Source organism: Xiphophorus hellerii, chromosome 23 (assembly GCF_003331165.1).
Source record: "Xiphophorus hellerii strain 12219 chromosome 23, Xiphophorus_hellerii-4.1, whole genome shotgun sequence".
Lineage (NCBI taxonomy): Eukaryota > Metazoa > Chordata > Actinopteri > Cyprinodontiformes > Poeciliidae > Xiphophorus > Xiphophorus hellerii.
This window is the reverse complement of record NC_045694.1, coordinates 894,690-916,276: the sequence shown is the minus strand read 5'-3', so window position 1 is coordinate 916,276 and position 21,587 is coordinate 894,690. Positions and strand designations below refer to the sequence as shown.

General features: G+C 41.4%; 1 protein-coding gene across 3 annotated transcripts in view; it reads left to right on the top strand.

Annotated features, from left to right (window-relative positions):
- The window catches only part of slit3 (slit homolog 3 (Drosophila)), a 189,716-nt gene that overhangs the window by 131,978 nt on the left and 36,151 nt on the right, over nucleotides 1-21,587 (top strand). For all 3 annotated transcript variants that reach the window (XR_004337985.1, XM_032554360.1, XM_032554361.1), the window contains 8 exons: nucleotides 7,773-7,844; nucleotides 8,995-9,158; nucleotides 10,951-11,095; nucleotides 15,163-15,234; nucleotides 15,642-15,713; nucleotides 15,820-15,891; nucleotides 19,799-19,942; nucleotides 20,891-21,054. Coding sequence is in view for 2 of the 3 variants with exons in the window: in XM_032554360.1 (XP_032410251.1) it covers nucleotides 7,773-7,844; nucleotides 8,995-9,158; nucleotides 10,951-11,095; nucleotides 15,163-15,234; nucleotides 15,642-15,713; nucleotides 15,820-15,891; nucleotides 19,799-19,942; nucleotides 20,891-21,054 (905 nt within the window). In the remaining variant the exon portion in view is untranslated. The remainder of the gene's footprint in view (nucleotides 1-7,772; nucleotides 7,845-8,994; nucleotides 9,159-10,950; nucleotides 11,096-15,162; nucleotides 15,235-15,641; nucleotides 15,714-15,819; nucleotides 15,892-19,798; nucleotides 19,943-20,890; nucleotides 21,055-21,587) is intronic.

The following is a 21,587-nucleotide window of genomic DNA, read 5'->3' as shown; positions in this document are numbered from 1 at the left end:
AGGAAGAACAGAAGATTTTAAATTCATTTTAGAGTTTGTTGGTTTTTTGGAGGAAGATAAAGAAACGCAAATGACTCCAAAGGGGAGGCGATTTAACCGGGATGGAGGAAACAGACGGACGGAGAATAAATGTTTCTTTATGCTTTCCAAAACCCTCCAGATGATTTATCACAGTAGAATATTTTGGTTTTCATCAGGAAGAGCTCAGGTCGAGTTGCTCGCTCTCCAGGCGCTGCTCTCTGGGTTCTCCGCCGCGGCGCTCCGACTCTTCTGGGAACATGAATAATTAATAAAGCTACTTTAATAGGAGAAATGGAGGAAGGTTATCCAGGCAGCATCAACTCTTTGCTTTGTTTTTAAGAAGTTTCAACATAAAGTCAGCAGATCCCACTTCATCTCAGCGGTTTTTATTTTCCTGTTTTCTGTCAGTTTTAACCTTTCAAAGTCAAAAAACAACAAAACAAGATAAAACCGGTAAAGAAATAATGTTTCAATTCCTCAAGCATATGTTTCCTTCACTGCTTTAAACAGCAGCTGAAGTTTCCTGCATATTTTATATAATAACCAAACCTTACTATATTTGTTTAGCCAATGATTTTATACATTTCTTAATCTAAAAAACAGTTTTAACTCCTGACAACAATTATTCCTCACCTGAATTCATCCAGCTGAATTTCTGATATTGGTCCTAATCTTCACAAATCAGATCCTTCGCTCTCAGTTCACGACTCGTTTTGAACCTGCAGCGTCTTTATGGAAGGAGCTTATTGGCTCTTACATAATCAATACTGTTCTGAGTTCCACTGCTTCATAAAATGTTAATGTATGCAATCAATCAATCAATCAATCAATGAATCAATCAAGTTTATTTGTTTAGGACATTTCAGCTTTAAGGCACAACAAACTGATTTCCATAAAAAACACAACAATAAAAGTCATAAAATTAAAAAACTGTCACCAGTTTGACGAACCAGAAACAGACGTTTCATTTTGTTATCAAAATCATCAATGATCGGCAAATATATTGATCAATGCTTCATTGATTATAAAATCAATAACCAGCTGGGTTTCAGTCTGGAGTTAAAGGATCTCAGGGTTTCGGCTGTTTTTCAGTTTTCTGGAAATTTGTTCCAGAATTGTGGTGCATAGAAACTGAATGTTGCTTCTCCATGTTTGGTTCTGATGCAGAACCAGAACCAGAACCAGAGCGGTCTGAGTGTTCCAGCAGCAGATTTTAATCTGAATCTAATCTATAAACTACGTTTATGTTTCATTTCTAAACGAGTTTCTCTGATCTGAGGCATTAGAAACGTTCTGCTGCTGGTAGGAGGCCGACTGTGGAACCGTCTTTATGTGGCTCAGGAGGGTCAGGTCAGAGGTCAACCTGATCTCTAGTTCCAGCTGGAACAACTGAAGCTGACTCTAGATCTATAGCTTTAGATCTATAGCTCTAGAGCTATAAGTGGATTGTTCCTCTTTAGTTTAGCCAAAGCCTCTTGTTTGTTGTAACCTGGATTTCTGTAACTGTCTTTATGCTGAAATACGTTTATTTTCCCCAAAAACTCGTTTTTTGCTCTGATTGTAAACAGTTGAGTTTTCCCAGGCCGGTTTCCAACGGCAACACTCTCCAAATGTCAATTTTCACTGAGATGAGTGGAGCAAATCGCCTGACTTTGGTTGTTCAAACACTTGAGCATATATTAAACCAGATCCTTCACACACACACACCCCCCCCCACACACACACACACACACTTCTTGGCACCAATCAAAGCGGGGTGCAGCTTTGAGTTGGAGCCGCCATGAAGGAGGCGTTAAACCTCGTGGGAAAGTTTATATTTGAGACGATTTAACTGCTGAAAGCTTTTAGGTTTCCACCTGAAGAACGCCGCCGTCCGTCCGTCCGCCGCTGTCCCTCCATCCCGCCGTCCGTCCGTCCGCCGCTGTCCCTCCATCCCGCCGTCCGTCCGTCCGCCGCTGTCCCTCCATCCCGCCGTCCGTCCGTCCGCCGCTGTCCCTCCATCCCGCCGTCCGTCCGCCGCTGTCCCTCCATCCCGCCGTCCGTCCGTCCGCCGCTGTCCCTCCATCCCGCCGTCCGTCCGTCCGCCGCTGTCCCTCCATCCCGCCATCCGTCCGTCCGTCCGTCAGCCGCTGCTATCTGTGCAGCTTTTCACGTCAACTGAGAGTGAAAGGTTGCGGGGTCAAAGGTGATGCCAGCCTACAAGCTGAAACCTTAGATCCCTCCAACGCCTCTGTGGCGTTTCTCCAGAACGGCGCCCCCTGGTGGCAGCACGTTGGCGCTGCTGTCCCGGTTGACCCGTTGCCGTTTGGATTCTTTTCCTCTCTGGTTCTGGATGCTGAGCAGCTGGAAGAATTTTTTTATTCCCACCTTTTTTACTTTCAGAGTTGTTATGATGCGTAACCATGGCAACTACGACCCCCAAATCTCATCGAACGATGAACTGATGTTAGCGCGTTCTCCCTGTGAATGTGTGGGTTCTCTCTGGGTTCTCCGGCTTCCAGGGTCAGATGAAACCCACGGAGGTTCAGCTAGGAACGTTCCCACTCGGTTAAGGGTCCAAACAAAACTCCAATGTTTGTGTTTTATGGTCTGACCAACCGGCATGTTCACGTCTTCACTGCTAGCATCAACACTTTACAGCAAACAGCTAGCTAAAGCAGAAACAAATTAACTTGTAATGTTTTAATTAAAAAGGTCTAAAAGTTGTCCAGTTTCTCAGCTTGTTGGTCAAAGAATCATTTTTAGTTTGTAAAAATGAGAGGGGCCACACAAAGCTACTTTAATGGGCCACAAATGGCCCCTGCGCCACACTTTGGACTCCCCTGCTATTGGTGTTTAGATTCTGGTGCTGATGGTGGAGCATAAATTACCCAGAATGCTTCAGAGTGAATCTCCCATCAGCCTGTAATGTCTGTGCTCAGGCTCGGAGGATCGGCGTTTCTTCCTGGTTTCTCTGGGTTTGGATTCGCAGCCTGTTCTGGTGATTCCACCAGATTGACGAGCAAGGCGCTGACCTCTGACCTCTGGGTGGAGGCTGCACAAAAAGACACATCTGATCACATCGCTCTGTGTCTCAGCCACACACACACACCTGATAGCGTTTCCTCCTTCTCCGATCGCAGAGCTTGTTTTGCTGCAACAGGGACTTCTCCGCATTGCATGGAGCTTCAGAAACCAGCAGACATGTTCATGCTGACTCAAGACTGCAGATAAAACAAGCAGGTCGCCGTGGAAACATGCGCACACACGTCAGGGATCACGCACTGCTCCATCGCTGCAGAGGTCACTGCAGCTTTTAGACGAATTAACAGGGAAAAAACGACAAATCAGCCGTTTAGTTCTGGATTATCGACAAACCAGAGACTTTAACGACTGGTTTAATCTGACTAGTTTAATCTGACTGGTTTAATCTGACTGGTTTAATCTGACTGGTTTAATCTGACTGGTTTAATACGCTGGTTTAATCTGACTGGTTTAATCTGACTGGTTTAATCTGACTGGTTTAATACGCTGGTTTAATATGCTGGTTTAATCTGACTGGTTTAATCTGACTGGTTTAATACGCTGGTTTAATCTAACTGGTTTTATCCAACTGGTTTAATCTGACTGGTTTAATCTGACTGGTTTAATACGCTGGTTTAATATGCTGGTTTAATCTGACTGGTTTAATCTGACTGGTTTAATACGCTGGTTTAATCTAACTGGTTTTATCCAACTGGTTTAATCTGACTAGTTTAATTTGACTGGTTTTACAGGAAGCACTAAGGTATTCACGCCCTCTGACCTTTCACTTTATTAAAATAATGAGGAAGGAAAATGATTTTTATTTATAAATATGTTTATAAATAAAATCTGCAGTCTGCAGCGGCGTCCAGCCCCCTTTACTCTCACACCATGAAATAAAGTCCAGTGCAGCTCACTGTGTCCAGCAGACAGTTTTAATGAACAGGTTGCTCATCCAATCAGAGCAACAAGTTCTGCTAAAGCAACAGAAATGACTTCATGTAACTGGATAAATCATGTTTTTAAAATTAATCAAATAATGAGAAAATTACTCATAAGCTTCTTATGAGTAATTTTCTTGTTTTACTGAGTTTTGCATCGTTATAAAGAGAAAGTGTTTCATAACGAGACATTTTATGTCGTCATAACAAAGTTTCTCGTTAAAACAAGATAAGTTTTATATGTCGTTATTATAACTCTGGCGGTTAAAAGTTTCTCTTGTGAAGTTTTCTCATGGACAAATGAAATCTAAACTTCCTGTAAGACACTGAAATGATCACCTGTTCTCCCACAGCCTGAAACAAACTAGAAAAGTTTCAAACCAGTCTGGAAGCGAGTAAAATAAGAAAGTGTCCGGAACCTGGAGGTCCGCTCTGGACGGGCGGATTGTTTCCATGTTTACCCTGGCTGGAGCCGCCTGGCGGGGGGGTCCGGCCCGCCACAATAACCGACAGCAAAATTACAGAGGGAAATTATTGTTATTCCACAATTAAATTATATATAGTGTGTGGAATCAGCCCTGACCACAGCGGCGCTGCTCATGTGTGAAACTGGATCCGCTCACCAAGGCCGGCCGGCGGGACGACGGAGCCGGAAAGAGGAGGAGGGAGAAGAAGAAGAAACGGAGCAAAAACAGGCAGATCCTGGAAACACAGCTAGACCGAAACACGGCGGCCAAGCTAACCCTGTGGGCCCGACCCAGTCCGTTCCCCCGGGAGAACCGGTTCCTAACTGTAAATGAACCGGGTCTAATCTGCAAATGAACTGGTTCTACTCTGTAAATTAACTGGTTCTACTCCATAAATGAACTGGTTCCTAACTGTAAATGAACTGGTCCTACTCTGTAAATGAACTGGTCCTACTCTGTAAATGAACTGGTCCTACTCTGTAAATGAACTGGTTCTACTCTGTAAATGAACTGGTTCCTAACTGTAAATGAACTGGTCCTACTCTGTAAATGAACTGGTTCTACTCTGTAAATGAACTGGTTCCTAACTGTAAATGAACTGGTTCTACTCTGTAAATGAACTGGTTCCTAACTGTAAATCAACTGGTTCTACTCTGTAAATGAACTGGTTCTACTCCGTAAATGAACTGGTTCTACACTGTAAATGAACTGGTTCCTAACTGTAAATGAACTGGTTCTACTCTGTAAATGAACTGGTTCCTAACTGTAAATGAACTGGTTCTACTCCATAAATGAACTGGTTCCTAACTGTAAATGAACTGGTTCTACTCTGTAATTGAACTGGTTCCTAACTGTAAATGAACTGGTTCCTAACTGTAAATGAACTGGTTCTACTCTGTAAATGAACTGGTTCTACTCTGTAAATGAACTGGTTCTACTCTGTAAATGAACTGGTTCTACTCTGTAAATGAACTGGTTCTACTCTGTAAATGAACTGGTTCTACTCTGTAAATGAACTGGTTCCTAACTGTAAATGAACTGGTTCCTAACTGTAAATGAACTGGTTCTACTCTGTAAATGAACTGGTTCCTAACTGTAAATGAACTGGTTCTACTCTGTAAATGAACTGGTTCCTAACTGTAAATGAACTGGTTCTACTCTGTAAATGAACTGGTTCTACTCTGTAAATGAACTGGTTCTACTCCGTAATGAACTGGTTCTACTCTGTAAATGAACTGGTTCTACTCTGTAAATGAACTGGTTCCTAACTGTAAATGAACTGGTTCCTAACTGTAAATGAACTGGTTCTACTCTGTAAATGAACTGGTTCCTAACTGTAAATGAACTGGTTCTACTCTGTAAATGAACTGGTTCTACTCTGTAAATGAACTGGTTCCTAACTGTAAATGAACTGGTTCCTAACTGTAAATGAACTGGTTCTACTCTGTAAATGAACTGGTTCTACTCTGTAAATGAACTGGTTCTACTCCGTAAATGAACTGGTTCTACTCTGTAAATGAACTGGTTCTACTCTGTAAATGAACTGGTTCTCCGCCGGCCTCGTTTCCTCCCCTCGCTGCCGTTCTCTGGATCGTTTCGGCTGACATGTAAAGTGAACCGGTTCTGTTTTCTGCCCGGTGAAATTAATGATCCTTGAACGTTGGTCAGAAGCAGAAAGTTGACCTGAGCCAACCCTGCAGTTGATGTTGTTGTTTACCTGCTGGAAAAGTTTCAAACGAGTCTGAAAACGAGTCTGAGGCTCATTTTAGTTTTATGTTTCCAGTGTTTTTATAAACCTGGTGGAGCAAAACAAATATAAATATCCAGAAATAAACTTGATATTAAACCCTGTGGACAGCAAAGAAAGGGTTGTTTCTTCTGTTGATTATTTTTGCTCTAGTTTTTTAGCTAAATTGAAACATTTCTTTTTTATGAATAAAATTAAAATATTGGGAAAAAATCAGACATTCTTCAATAAACAATTTTTCATTTTCATGTTCCCGTTTTTGAACTGCAAAACAATAAACTAGATTTTATTAACAGATTTAAATTGTTCTAATTTAACTTGTTAGTGTAGTTTCTATATTTCTTCATGTTTGCATTATAAGAGATATGTTAGTATGTTAGCATGTTAGCGTGCCAGCAGCTTGTTCCAGTCTGTCAGTATCATCCCAGAGGGAATTATCTTCTCCACGTCTTTGCATGAAAACTACAGGAAATCAATAAGGGTAGTGTTTCTCCAGCACACACAGCGCTGGGTGTGTGTGTGTGTGTGTGCGCTCTTGCGTATGTGGTAATGACAGACGGCGGTGTTGTTCATTCCTGTCCGGGTCGATATGACGACTGAGACGCTGCAGATCGCGCCCGGCTGCGGCCGCTGACAGCAGAGACGCTTTCTGGAGGAAAACAGATGAAATGGATTCATGTTCATGTTTTTGGACTCAAACACCAAAACGTGACGGAAAGTCAGGAACTTTTTAAACAGAGATGCTGCAGCAGAACTGTGAAACTGGATCCTTCAGTTCTCTACGTCCTGCTAACTTTGGAGAAATAGGAAAATGTATTTCAGATTTTCAGATGTTTTTGTCTGACAGCCAGAAGGTTGTGGGTTCAACTCCTCACCAGCTCTGGCTCCCAGTTACTCCAGTTTCATCCCACCATCTGAAAACCCTGGAAAGCTGGGAAATCTAACACCAAGCCTTGGTGTCCCTAAGGGATGCTGCATTGGGTTTTTCAAAACATTTTTCTTGCTTCCTTTGGGTTGAATCTCGCCTCAGTACAATATTTTGCAGATGACATGCAGATTTCTATGAGTTCTGGTAAAAATACTTCAAGCTGCATTGAAGAGGTGAAGTTGTGGCTGAAATCTTTCTGAGATAAACATGTTCATACCTCCAAACATCTAAATCTAAATATTATTGCAGTATTTTGCTTCATACAGCAGCGGTTTCAGTTTCCAGTCTGTCCTCCATTGTTCATGCTGGTTTAATCTAACATGGCAGCTCTCAAAATGAAAATAATTCTTGTTTATTGCATGCAACATCTTTACTGATTTTATGTCTCTCTAATGTTTTTGCCTATTTTTAGCGGTTTATTCTATAATAGTTGGTCAACTCCTTGTATTTATTTTTATTTATAAATTGAATTATAAAGTTGAATGAAGTTGCACTGAACTGATTGGTGGATCAGAATCTGAACCTGATGGAGTTAAACAAACTGAAGAGTTTGAATAAAATAAAATCTGTTCTGTTTATTTAAATTAAATAAACTGAACAGTTTTAAACATCTGAAAAATAAAAATAAAGTGATTATTCACCGTCCTGTCTTTTCTGTCCTGCAGCACCCTCAACAACAACAACATCACCCTCATCCCGCTGTCCAGCTTCAACCACATGCCCAAGCTCCGGACGCTGTGAGTACGACACGCACACCCCCACACACACACACACACCCACACACACACACACACACACACACACACACCCACACACACACACACACACACACACAGAGTTTTTTTTTCTAAATGAGTTTTATTCGACTGTCCTGACTGCTGAATAACTGTTCAGATCACACTGAATACATGTCCACACCACACTTTTCAGATTTTTATTTCAGAATTATTTTTTTGTAAACCACGTTTTGATTATCAGTTTTGTCTGGATTTCTCTTTGAGGAACAAACAGCAGTGTGTGTGTGCGTGCGTGTGTGTGTGTGTGTGACTGTAACTGTGTGTGTGTGTGTGACTGTAACTGTGTGTGTGTGTGTGACTGTAACTGTGTGTGTGTGTGTGACCTGCGACAGCCCGCATCCTGACTCATTAAAGCATCCTGCAGTCAGAAGCAGATCCGTTCTTCGTCGTTTTAATCCTCCTTGTCAGTAATTAGGGCTCGGTAGGGGGCGGGCTGGGACGTGGCTATCTCCAGGCGGGGCCGTGACTATAACCTGGATTTATAATGGGGCTCGGTATTAAATCTGCCGCCCGCTGCTAGCTTCAATGTGAACGTCTTGCTCCTTAACAGGATTTGTCCTCAGCTTTATTACAAAGGCAGGCCGAGAGTGGCTGGCTCACAAAACGCTGACAACACATTCTGCCCTTCCTCCTCCTCCTCTTCCTCCTGCTGCTGCTCTTCGTCTCTGTGTTGCACCTGATGCTTTCTGCAGCAACGCGTTAATTATATGAATGCCTGTAGCCTTGTGTATTTACATTACTTACAGTTTGGAACATTTCTGTAACTTGTTTTCTCACTACGTCTGGAGCAATATTTATCATCATCATGATTAGAGTTTATGAATTCTCAGTGTGAGTTTTTGGAGTAAAATAAATCTTTTTAAAATCTCAGCTGCTTTCTTGGTTCAGATAAAATAGAGAAATTCTTCATATTGTTCTGAATTTTAAGTCATTTTTGTGCGCAAATCAAAGTAAAATTTGGTTAAAAACCAGAGAAAACTGATATTCTTCCACATTATTTCCTGTTTTCATTCCCAGTTTTTCCATTTCTCCAGATTGAGATTACTAGTCCAGTCCAGATTAACGGTCTCTCTCCTCTTCTTCTTCGCAGCCGTCTGCACTCCAACAGCCTCCACTGCGACTGCCACCTGGCCTGGCTCTCTGATTGGCTGAGGGCCCGGCGGGGCTTGGCCCCCTTCACACAGTGCATGTCCCCGGCTCACATGAGGGGCCTCAACGTCCCCGACGTCCAGAAGAAGGACTTCATCTGCAACGGTGAGTTGGCAGAAACGTTTCATTCTTTAGTTTTCATTTAAACGAACCGTTTGTTTGTTATGAAGCTTCCAGATGAGATTCTCCTCAGTTAAAGAGGAATTATGGAGGCATGGAGGGTAAACCAACCAAACATATTTAGAAACAGTTACAGAAATTAAAGCCACAGCACAAAAAATACAGATGTTTGTGTAAAAGAACAGCATCTTGCTGCTCTGCTCCAATACAATGTAGAAAAGGTTTGAATTAAAGAACAGATCATTCAACGCAAAGATCTAATATCTAAAAATCCCAGACAATGGAAGGATGCACTGAAGCAAAATAAATATTTTAAGGAAAGGAAATATGATCATACAAAATAAATGAGTCTATGAATAAGAAAGAAGAAAAACAGACAGAAAAACTGTAAAATAAATGATTAAATAAATCATCAGTCAGAGGTTTCAGGAAAATGTTTTTGTAATTAGAAAGAAACATGATCCTCCTTTTATTATTAATCAGTTTGAGGGATTCTTCTAGAGATTTTAGTTATTTTGTTTCTGAATTAAACATTTCGCATATTTGATAATAACATTTAACAAACTTTGCCTATCTTTAGTCTAAAAACTTTTTCTACTTTAAGAATCACACAGACTGAGAAGTTTATGTTAAACGTTACAAACTGAGTTTGGACTTAAAACAATAAAATGTACAGCAGCTCATTTTATTTTTCATTCTGGTTATCAGTTTTGATGACTAGGCGATTGAATGGGAGACATGATGGAAAATAAGTACACAGCTTTTTAATATCGTAGTGCAAAACTTGCAACAATAATGCTTCTATTTTAGTTCATCAGAAGAGATGAAAAAGCTGAGTAATCATTGCGTTTTTAAAAGTTAGTGTAGAGCGCCTGCGAGCCGAGCTAGCAGTGTAATTTTTATACGTGGCGCCTGCACTGACCAGTATTTATCTTCATAAATAAACCTTCCAGATCCTCCATTTTGAGTGAACGGTGGCATATGATCTGCTGCGAGTTACAAAAATATGGATATGCACGAGCGTGGCTAACAGACAGCTAACTGATGCCTAACAGACGGTTAACTGACGTCTCACAGGCTGCCAATGCCTGCACCACTGAAGCCTGCGCCATTTTTTATTTCACCGTCACTGACTTCTCTGCCTCTCTGTCAGCGCTGAATCCCGGTGTGCCTGAGTGAGTTTGTTGCTGTTGATTAGTTTGAGCTCTGCTGCCACCTAGTAACTGGAGGACTGCTTATCATTGAAACATGAATAAAAACATGAATGTTGAGAAGTATTGATTTAAAATCTCGTCATTCCTCCTCGTCTTTTCTTCTTCATGTCATGCAGGACTCTTCACAGCTCCTCAGCATTTATTTCCTCTTCCTTTTATTCTGTTTCCATCTCAGCTGCTTCCTGTGTCTCTGCTCTCTTCTTGCTCATATCTACTCATATTTTATGTGCATATTTTGGCAAAATAATAAGCAGCATTAAGATTCAGTTTCTTCCTTTTTCATATCAAAGAGATTGCATGTTTTCCCAATAGGTTTTTTATGCCTCAAAAACAACACAACAGCCACCACCAGAGATTAAAGTTCATTCTGAGGAGACAAACCCAACAGTAAGAAATATCCCAAAATATGAGGAATTATGGATAAAACTTCAGCTGCAGGAGGAAGTAGAAACGCAACTCCAGGCTGCAGAAGAGTCTTTTTGTTTCTGGCTTTGAGCACCAAATAACTGTTCTGAAAATATGAGGAACAGAAGCAGAAACTGGCTATCCGTTGTTGTTTGCAGGTCCGGCGCAGACGGAGCCGAGGGCGTGTGCACCTCAGGTCGCAGTCTGCCCCCCCAGCTGCAGCTGCAACAACAACATCGTGGACTGCCGGCGGAAAGGCCTGACGGAGATCCCAGCCAACCTCCCAGAGGGCATTGTGGAAATGTAAGCTCTCCTGGGTTCACTTCACTTTCCCTGCAGCTAATCGGGTTTTCACTCTGGTTTATTGGGTTAGCGTTAGCTTCTGCTAATTTATTTACGTGTTTAGTAGTTTAGCGTTAGTGTAGCTAAGATTTTTGTTTAATGAAATAGGGATGAGTGAAGGTAACTTTTTGGTTAGCTGTGCCCACCACTCCGGTGGCCCTGAGGTGCAAACCACTTCAGCAACTGGGTATGTCCCAGTTGGAGACCTGAGAAATCACTGATTGGACGACAGAGCTTTTGAATTGAAAGTTATTGCTTGATAACTTCTTATCAATTGAAAGATTGAAAGATTATGTTGCATACGTATTCGTGCCTATTGTACAATCAGCAGTTTCTGAGGGACATACCCTTTCCGTTTTGTTAATGTTGTATTGTTTTTGTAATTTGTAATTGTGCTTCGCTAATGTTGTTGTTTTTGAATTTGCTGAAGTGGTTTGCAGCTCAGGCCACCGTACACCACTGGCAATAACTACTACTGATTTTAGTTCAGACATATTTTCCATTACAACCATGCCGGCCATTTTGTAAAATGTCCACCAGAAAAAAGAAACGCAAGATTAAGAAAATATATATCATTGCTATGGTTCAAAATATGTAGCAACAATTTGACAACAATTTGAGAGTAAAAATTTGTTTTCCACAATGACCATGGTGGCCAAATTTGAAAAACATAAACATTGTCAATAAAGATGATTTCTATGGTTCCAGTTATGAATGATTTGACATCAAAAGTATTTATCAGTGATAAATATTGACATATTTAGTGCAAAAAACATTTTCCTTGTTGACCGTGGCAGCTATCTTGAGTTTTTCAGTGGCTAACATTTTCGTTTTGTTGTGTTTTTTTCCAAAAACCAAGCCGAGTTACGTTATGTGAAAGATTTTGAAATATTTTTGATAAGGTTTTGGCTCTAGGATGAGGTGGTTATTTTGGACATATCAAAATGGGTTTACTTTACAAAACTGCAAAAGAAACACTTTTTTTCACATCATGAGTCACATTATCAACAACAAGAAGTTGCTACTGGTGTAAACCACGAAGAAGATAACAACAGGAAGTAGTTGGTGGTGATGGCGCACTGTAAATTTTAATGATTTATTGCGTAAACAAACTTTTTCATGTGCGAAATTTTGTTGTTTGATATTAGTGGAAATCGACAAAGATTTGTGCACATTTGTCAGCTATTGTCACAGCAACACAGTTTTCTAAAAAAGAAGTCATAAATAGTTATTATTGTCACTTTTATTGTTTTCACAATATTAACACAAAATATCATGATGAAAATTTTAAGTCCATGTTGCCCACAGCTAGTACTACGATGGAGGAGAAACGTCTCAAATGCATCAATAAAAGCCTGAAGTTCTGATGTTACACACACACACACACACACACGCCCACACATGTTCCACCAGGGGACATGTTTGATATCCGTATCGACCGGTGTCCCCGGTCTGTTTGTGCAGAGGATAGCTGCTTGATTGCTCTGTGACTGAAGGAGAAACTCTGCTGGACATTTCTACCACAGTTCTTTTTACAACTCCTAATGTGACCAATGATATTAAACAAACTGCATACATTTATTTTTTCTCACCCAGCAGACATTTCATTAAATAAAATGCTCTTACTTTGTAAAACAAACTTATTTCTATTGGTACTAATTATAAATGCCTGGAAATGATTTTGTATCATCGTTTGACTTATGATAATTTTAGATGTATTCTAGGTTAAAATAATAACTTTTTTCTTTGTGGCATTTTGCTGCTTTTTTCGACATTTTGCAGCACTTCATGGTGTTTTGCTACAGTTTACCGTTTCGCAGCATTTTGTTGCATTTTGTGGGATTTCGCAGAGCTCTGTCCTCTGGATTGTTTGCAGCGTTTTGCAGCGTTTTGCGGCGTTTCACAGGGCCATGCTCTCTGTTTGGAGCGGTTGTGATGAATGTTGTTGCCACAGACAGAAGCAGAGTTTAACAGTTTGACATATCGGCAGTTCTTCAATGATCTTTGTGTTCATCCTCTGAATTCGCTGCCATTGTTTGCTTCCATCAGCTTCTGTTTTCATCAAGGTGTGACCCACTTCCTGTTTCACCTGTTCTGAGGTTCTGAGGTCGTTCTGCTTTAAACCTTGAAGACGTTTCAGCCTCTCCTTCAGCCAGGAGTCGGCTCTTCGGATCAGCTTGGTTCTGATTGGTTCTGTTAGAACCAAAGTGTTCTGGTTTCCTCCGAGTCTGGATGGAAATCAGGTTTACTGACTGCAGATGAATGCGGTCAGAAACAGAAACAGAACCAGGAAGATGTTTTGGTTTTCATTCTAATCGCATCAGAGTTTCAGATTTATCTTCATTACTGATAGAAAGGAGGCAGATATGGATGGATGGATAAAGGGAAAAAGGGAGGGATAAAAGAGGATGTGAAGAGAAGAAGAAGGGAAGGAGGAGGGCTGGATTAGTTTCCATTCATCATCCTGACAGCCGACCCTCTGGCCGGCCTTGGGACCTCACCACATCCTTCACTTTCTCTCCTCTAATTTCTCCTTTGCTGTCCTTTTCTCCGTCCATCCTTTCCTCCTCTTCTTCCTACTCCTCTCCTCCTCTTTCTCCACCTTCACATTCTTTAATCCTCATTTTTTGATGTTCTGGAGTAAATTTTGGTTCATGATGGCAGTGAAGCCGGTTCCTCTCTGATGACATTCAGAGATTTATTGAAATTAAAATGTAGAAATTTACGTCTAGAGCTAAATCTTCAACTAAATGTTGAAAACCTGTCTGAGCTGAACTTTTAGTTTGTCTTCAGCTAAAACTGATAAAGTAGAAAAACCTTTCTAATAATAATTATGGGACAGAACCAATGCAGCGTTTGCCATTGTTGTTTATTTGTGCCGCTTTCCTAACTCAGAGCTCTGTTCTAAGCTCCCTGGTCTAGTTAATGTCCCAGGAGAATTTATGTTTGTGATGGTAGGAAAAACAGATTCTAATGTTTTCTATGAGACCAGGTGAACCCTCAGTGTTCTGTCATCCCCAGTTTGACCAACTTAAAGTAATGCAAGTAAATTTATTTTTCATACAAAAATCCCAACTGGGAACCTTTGTATTGATGTGTTTCTGGTACGCCTGTAAATCTGCCACACAGCTATATGCGCTAACAGCAGCAATGGAAGCTGCTTCTCTCGGTTGATTTGTGCTTCAAACCAATCTGCTCGGACGCTGTAAAAGACTGTTGCTATGTTCAAGTTGTGCTAAAATGAAGATTTGATTCAATATTTTTGCAAGCAAAGAATAAAAAAAGCTTGAAAAAGATTCATTTCACAAACAAAACTTATTTCTCAATAAATAAAACAAAAATAAACATTTTGATATTAACTTACCATGTATTTGCAAGAGTTAAACCTACATTTATGGAGTTTGTTATTTTTCAGATTTTATCTTTTCAAAAATTTGCTTTATGGATTTAGTTTTCTAAAAATTTTGTTTTTCAGATTTTATTTTTCCAAATTTTTATTTTTCAGATTTTTTTATTTTTTTTATTTTTGCTTTTCAGATTTAGTTTTTCAAATCTCATTTCACAGTTTATGTTCCTCTCTTTTCGGAGGCCTCATCCTTCCTCTGAAAAACGAGTCGAAGATGCATTTTTATTGGTCAGTGTGGAGCAGGAGCGACCATTTCTATTGTGTGGAACACAATCTGTTAAGTGCAGCTTGAAAATATTGCAAATGCAAAACTTTGTTTAACAAAATAAAATAAGAAAAAACATATAAAAAATTGAAATACTTAAAAAAGTTCTGATTGAAAAATAAAATTGGAAGGAATAGACAACTGCATTAGTGTTTGTTCAACTTTAAAATGTTTTTATTGAGAAAATTTTCATTTTCAAAATGCTTTTTTTCCCCAAATGTCAATTTTTGAAACATATTCCTTGCTTGCAATAATACTGAAACAAATTTCTGTTTTTGTTTTACTATTTTTATGTGATGAAAGTTCAGCCTTTAAAGTTGACCAGGGATTCTCTAACTGATGTTTTTCTTCCTGAAGCCGTTTGGAGCAGAACCTGATCAAAAGCGTCCCGCCAGGAGCGTTTACAGCCTACAAGAAGCTGAAGAGAATGTGAGTAAACACACACATACACACCCCCACACACACACACACACACACAAGACAAAGTTTTGTTTAGATACCGAAAACTTCAAATACACTCCATGAATTATACGAACATTGGCATTGTCCTTGTATAACACCTAGGTTTCTGTAATGTAAGTATGTATTCAAATCAAAAGGCATGTTAAACCACATAGACAGACACACACACACACACAATAATGATCTGTATGGATCAGTTAATTTTGCTCTTCCTACCTGTTTTCTCAGCTCTGTCTCTTCAGATTTCAAGACTCTCTTCCTCCTTTCGTCGCTCTGTTTTTCCTCCTGATTCGTCTTTTTTCATGTTTCTGATCGTTTGTCTGGCAAGTTGAATCCCGTCAGCGATTTTTTCCATACTCTCATTCTGTCCACAGAGACCTGAGCAAGAACCAGATCTCCGATGTGGCAGCGGACGCCTTCAGCGGACTGCGGTCGCTCACTTCACTGTACGTTCGTCAAGCACTCTAACGCGCAGGACAAGAGAAAAAGGAAGTCACTGAATAAAGGAGTTTCACATGGTGCTGAGTTTGTGTCTTTGTTTGTCCCTCACAGGGTTCTGTATGGCAACAAGATCGCTGAGTTACCAAAAGGAATATTTGATGGACTTTCTTCCCTGCAACTACTGTGAGTCTTCAGGAAACTGAAATATTTTCATCATTTTAGCTTCACAACACCAGAACAGAGAAGGAGATGCAAGGTGGAAATGCAAATGAAAAGTCAGGATGTAAGAAAACAGAGATCGAGTCAAACAATGAAATACTCGGCTTGTTTTGATTTTATATTACACAGTTAAAAATGAACAGCAGTAATTTGGGTCATTTAACCTGACATGAGTAGAAAAAGATGATTTATTTTCAACAGTCATGTTTTCACCATGTTAATCATTCATTCTTAAATGTCATAGTTTCAAGCATATTTAGCATGTTAAACTAAATACTTAGTTATCTAGCTAAATAAATACTAGAGAATATGATGCTAAATAAAGCTACATAAAGGGAAGAATAGAATAGAATAGAATAGAATAGAATAGAATAGAATAGAATAGAATAGAATAGAATAGAATAGAATAGAATAGAATAGAATAGAATAGAAGTACTTTATTCATCCCAGCAGGGAAATTACTTCGCAGTTACAGCATAGAGACAAGACATAACAACAACCACTGAGTAGTAGTTGTAGATAAAATAAAAATAAAAAATAAAGTATAAAATGCTATGAATTGTAAAAATATAAAATGCTGTTAATATAAAAGCAGCTTAGAGCAGTCCTTGCAAAGATTTAAAAAGTGCAGAACAGAATGTATATGTAAATATATGTACAGCAGTGTGCCACAGTGCAGTTGTGCAAAATCGGACTGATTAGTGCAAAACAATGATTTAGCTTTTATTGTACAGTGAGATGGCCTGTGGCAGGAAGGATTTCCTGTATCTGTCCCTACGACAGCGGAGATGGAGCAGCCTATGTGAGAAGGTGCTCCGCTGTCTGTCCACTATGTGGTGGAGAGGGTGCTGTTTATTGTCCATAATAGACAGAACCTTCTTCAGTGTCCTCCTCTCCACCACAGTTTCCAGGGACTCCAGCCTTAGTCCCAGTACAGAGCCAGCTTTCCTGATGATTTTGTCCAGTCTATTAGAGTCGCTGGCTCTGATGCTGCTTCCCCAACACACAGCAGCAAAGAAGATGGCGCCGGCAACAACACTGTGATAAAAGGTCTCCAACATCTTGCTGCACACATTGAAGGATCTCAGCTTCCTTAAAAAATAGAGTCTGCTCATCCCCTTCCTGCACACAGCGTCAGTGTTAGATGCCCAGTCCAGTCTGTTGCCGATTACAACTCCCAGGTATTTGTAATCCTCCACCTCCTCCACCACTTCCACTTTGACCTTTAGTGGCCGTGAAGGTATCTTCTTCCTTCTGAAGTCAATCACCATCTCTCTGGTCTTACTAATGTTGAGCCTCAGGTGATTCTGCTGAGACCACTCCATAAAGCTGTCCACCAGTGTCCAAGCACAGTTCCCTGTGGAGCTCCTACGTCACTGACCACCACATCAGACGGACACTGCCCAGACAGACAAACTGTGGCCTGCCTGTCAAGTAGTCAGTCACCCAGGAGATCACTGAGTCGTTGACACCCATCCTCCGCAGCTTCTCACCCAGTAGCAGAGGCTGGATGGTGTTGAAGGCACTGGAGAAATCAAAGAATGTGATTCTCACAGTGTCTCCTCCACCATCCAGGTGCGAAAGTGCTCGTTGCAGCAGGAAGATGACGGCATCGTCAACTCCTAAGTGGGGCTGGTAGGCAAATTGCAGGGGGTCTAGAAACGTCCTCACCCGAGGCCTCAGCTGGGCCAGGACCAGTCTCTCCATGACCTTCATCACATGAGATGTGAGAGCGACTGGTCTGTAGTCCTCTGGGTCGGATGGCCTTGGCTTCTTGGGAACAGGAACCACATGTGATGTCTTCCACCGCAGCGGGACTCTCTCCAGCCTCAAGCTCAGGTTGTACATGTGCGCCAGTACCGGGGCCAGCTGGCCGGAGCAGGTCTTCAGGATCCGTGGTGTAATGCCATCAGGTCCTGCAGCCTTCCCCTGGTGTAATCTCTCCAACTGTCTCTCAACCTGGCCTGTAGTCACCGTTAGCTGGGGGTAGGTGTTGTTGTCTGCAGTGGAGATGGGGGAGGAAAGGGGGGGGGGCTGAAGGAGAGGTGGTGTGCAGGAGAATGCCGGTAGGTGGGTTGAACAACTTGGGGCAGTGTGGATGTGTGGGGGGATGGTGGTGGTAGGGGAGTAGCAGGAGGTGAGCTAAACCTGTTGAAAAACTGGTTAAACTGGTTTGCTCTATCCAGGCTCCCAGATGTCTGTGTGTCTTTCCCCTTCATCCCAGCGATTTGCTTCATTCCTTTCCACACATCTCTCACACTGTTCTGCTCGAGTTTGGACTCAAGCTTCCTCCTGTAGTTGTCCTTGCATGTCCTCAGTGTCTCTCTGAGTTCACGCTGGACTCTCCTCTGCTCCTCCTTATCTCCAGACCTGAAAGCCATCTTCTTTTTGTTTAGAAGTGCCTTCAGGTCGCTGGTAATCCAGGGTTTGTTGTTGGAGAAGCAGCGCACGGTCCGGGCTGGCATGACAGTGTCCTCACAGAATCTGATGTATTCCGTGATGCAGTCAGACATGTTGTCGATGTCCTCCCCATGAGGCCCACAGAGCACATCCCAGTCTGTCGACCCAAAGCAGTCCTGCAGTGCCTCAGCTGCCTCCTGTGTCCACCTCCTCACCGTCCTGATGCGCACAGGCTGCCTACTCACTAGAGGGACATACTTGGGAGTCATCCTTACCAAGATGTGGTCCGACCTGCCAAGGGGGGGCAGGGCTGTGGCGCTGTATGCATCTTTGGCATTAGCATACAGGAGATCCAGCATTTTGTTTTCCCTGGTGGGGCAGTCAACATACTGCTGGAAGTTGTGTAGAGTTTTGTCCAATGAGGCATGGTTAAAGTCACCTGTGATGACCATGAAGGCATCCGGGTGTTGAGTCTGGAGTTTGGCTGCAGTAGAGCTGATGATGTCACAGGCCACCGCTGCATCAGCTGATGGGGGAATGTAAACAGCGATCAAAATGGCGGACGTAAACTCCCTCGGTAAATAATACGGCCGCATTCCCACAGCCAGAAGTTCAATGTCCGGGCTACAAATCTGTTCCCTCACGTTAACATGACCGGGATTACACCACCTCTCACTCACATAAAGTGCAATCCCGCCGCCCTTCTTCTTGGAAAAGTCCCTGTCCCCCCGCACCAAGGAAAATCCAGGGACCTCCATGCTGTAGTCCGGAATAAGCGAGTGTATCCAGGTTTCCGTGAAGCAGAAGATACTGCACTCCCTGTACTCCTTCTGGGTCCTCACCAGTGCCGTGAGTTCGTCCGTCTTATTCCCCTAAGACCTCACGTTCCCCACAATAATCGCCGGTACCGCTGGTTTGTGCCGTCTCCTCTTCTACCTCCGTTTAACTCCAGACCTGCAGCCCCGGCGTCTCCTCCGTAGCTCCTCTGGGACCACAGGCCTGTCTCCGGGCAGCAGCGGAGGCTTACACAGCGCAATCAGCTGTTCACGCGAGTAAACAATGCCGCTACTCCGTTCGGCGAGGTTCTCCGTAACAAAGAGTAGAAAAAGTAGCAGAAGAACGCGGAGAACAGCGACAGAACCACATCCAGCCATTGTGGAAAGCTTAACTGATGATCTATGGGTTCTTTAAGCACGGATCCTTAATCGGTTACAGCAAATATACACAGATTAACACACACGGAGCTGCGTCTGCAGGCAGCCAGCTGTGCTGGCGCCAAAAAAAAAAAAAAAAAAGAAAACAATGCAAGGCTCATGTTTCTACGCTGCATCATTTAGTACATTCAACTTTTTTAAAACAAACTGACACGCTCCTCACAGCTTCCTGGACCTGCTGTCACCATATTGGACTCCACAGCAGACCTTCAGTGGTCATAATGTTCTGCTTCTTTTCTTGATTGTTTGTGTTTCAGATTACTGAATGCCAACAAGATCAACTGTCTGAGAGTGAATACCTTCCAGGACCTGCAGAACCTGAACCTCCTGTCTCTGTATGACAACAAGCTGCAGAGCATCAGTAAAGGCCTCTTCGCCCCGCTGCGCTCCATCAAGACTCTGTAAGTTCAAGATGGCTGCCATGGTCGTCAAAATAATATATTTTTGAACAAAAGGTCCCAATACTTATCACAGATAAATACTTTTGGTGTTGAATCGTACTTTATTGGACCTTTAGAAATCGTACTTACTGATATTTAGATTTTTCAAGATGGCCACCTTGTTGTCATGGAAAGGTAATTTTTGCACTGAAACGATCAATTAGTTGAATGTGTTTGGTGTCAAATCATAGCCTAGATATTTTGAACCATAGAAATTATACATATTTTGTTGATCATATTTTGTTGGTGGACATTTTACAAAGTGCCGCCTTGGTTGTAATGGAGAATAGATGTTTGCACTAAAACTGGCAGTAGTTTTTACCAGTGGTGGCCACAGCTAACCACAACATTAGCTTCACTAAGAGTCAATTTGCCAGACAAGAATCTTAGCTATGCTAAAGCTACCACTAAACACAAAAACATTAGTGGAAGTTAACGTTAAACATATAAAAACATTAGCAGAAGCTAATGCTAACCATTAAGACGATTGTGTCTCATCTTCTTCTAGTTGACAACTGATCTGAGATTCGCAGTAAAGTCCTCAATTTCTGATTCTGCTTCATTTGATCACTTTAACGTTTTATGAACATTACGACCAAACTGGAAAATATATGATGTGACATAAAGTTTATTCAGGTCATGAAAATGGGGAACATTTTAATGGCGATAATTGGCTAAAAGGGCTCCAAAACGGCAGCCATCTTGAACAATGGTGTCATTCTGAAATTAAAGTAAACGATGGGAAATGTGAAAAACATCCCGCAAGAGGGCTCAAGGTTTATTTTTGAATCCATATTTGGAATATATTTACAGTAATGTTGTTCACACAATCAGCAGTATTATTATTATTATTATTATTATTGTTGTTGTTTTTGTTGTTATTATTGTTATCATCCTGTGTGTCTCCAGCCACCTGGCCCAGAATCCCTTCATGTGCGACTGTCACCTGAAGTGGTTGGCTGACTTCCTGTTCGATAATCCCATCGAGACCAGTGGCGCGCGCTGCAGCCACCCGCGCCGGCTGGCCAACAAACGCATCAGCCAGGTCAAAGGCAAGAAGTTCAGGTGCACAGGTGAGCGCCGCGCTCTGCTCTTCAGGGGTCAGGAGTCATCCTCCCTCTGGATCCTTCCAGACACAGACATGTTTCATTTGGGTTTCGTCTAGGACCAGACATTTATTGTTTATCTTTTATCGTTTAGCACTTTTTATCATGATAAGAAGCTTAACTCATCGTTGTTATGATAATGATGTTTAAAAAGAATTAGAAAATTATTCTTATTATCTGATTTTTAGTTTGACTATTTTCTCTTCTGTTTATTCAAAGAAAGCATCTATAAATATCGATACATTTGAAAATGTGGTTAAACAGAGTCATATGATCAAATGGGAATGTTTATCAGACTTTGGTCAGGAATACAGAAAGGCTGCAGCAAACCTGAGACTCAAAATTATGAAGAAACAAACATTTTTTTAATAATTAGACTTTTATGTATTTCGAGAAAAAATTGTATTAAATTTTCACCAATGAAGGAGTAAAAGTACTAGTAATACTTTTTAACATCTATTTTGACATTAACATTGACATTATTACATAATCTTTTCATC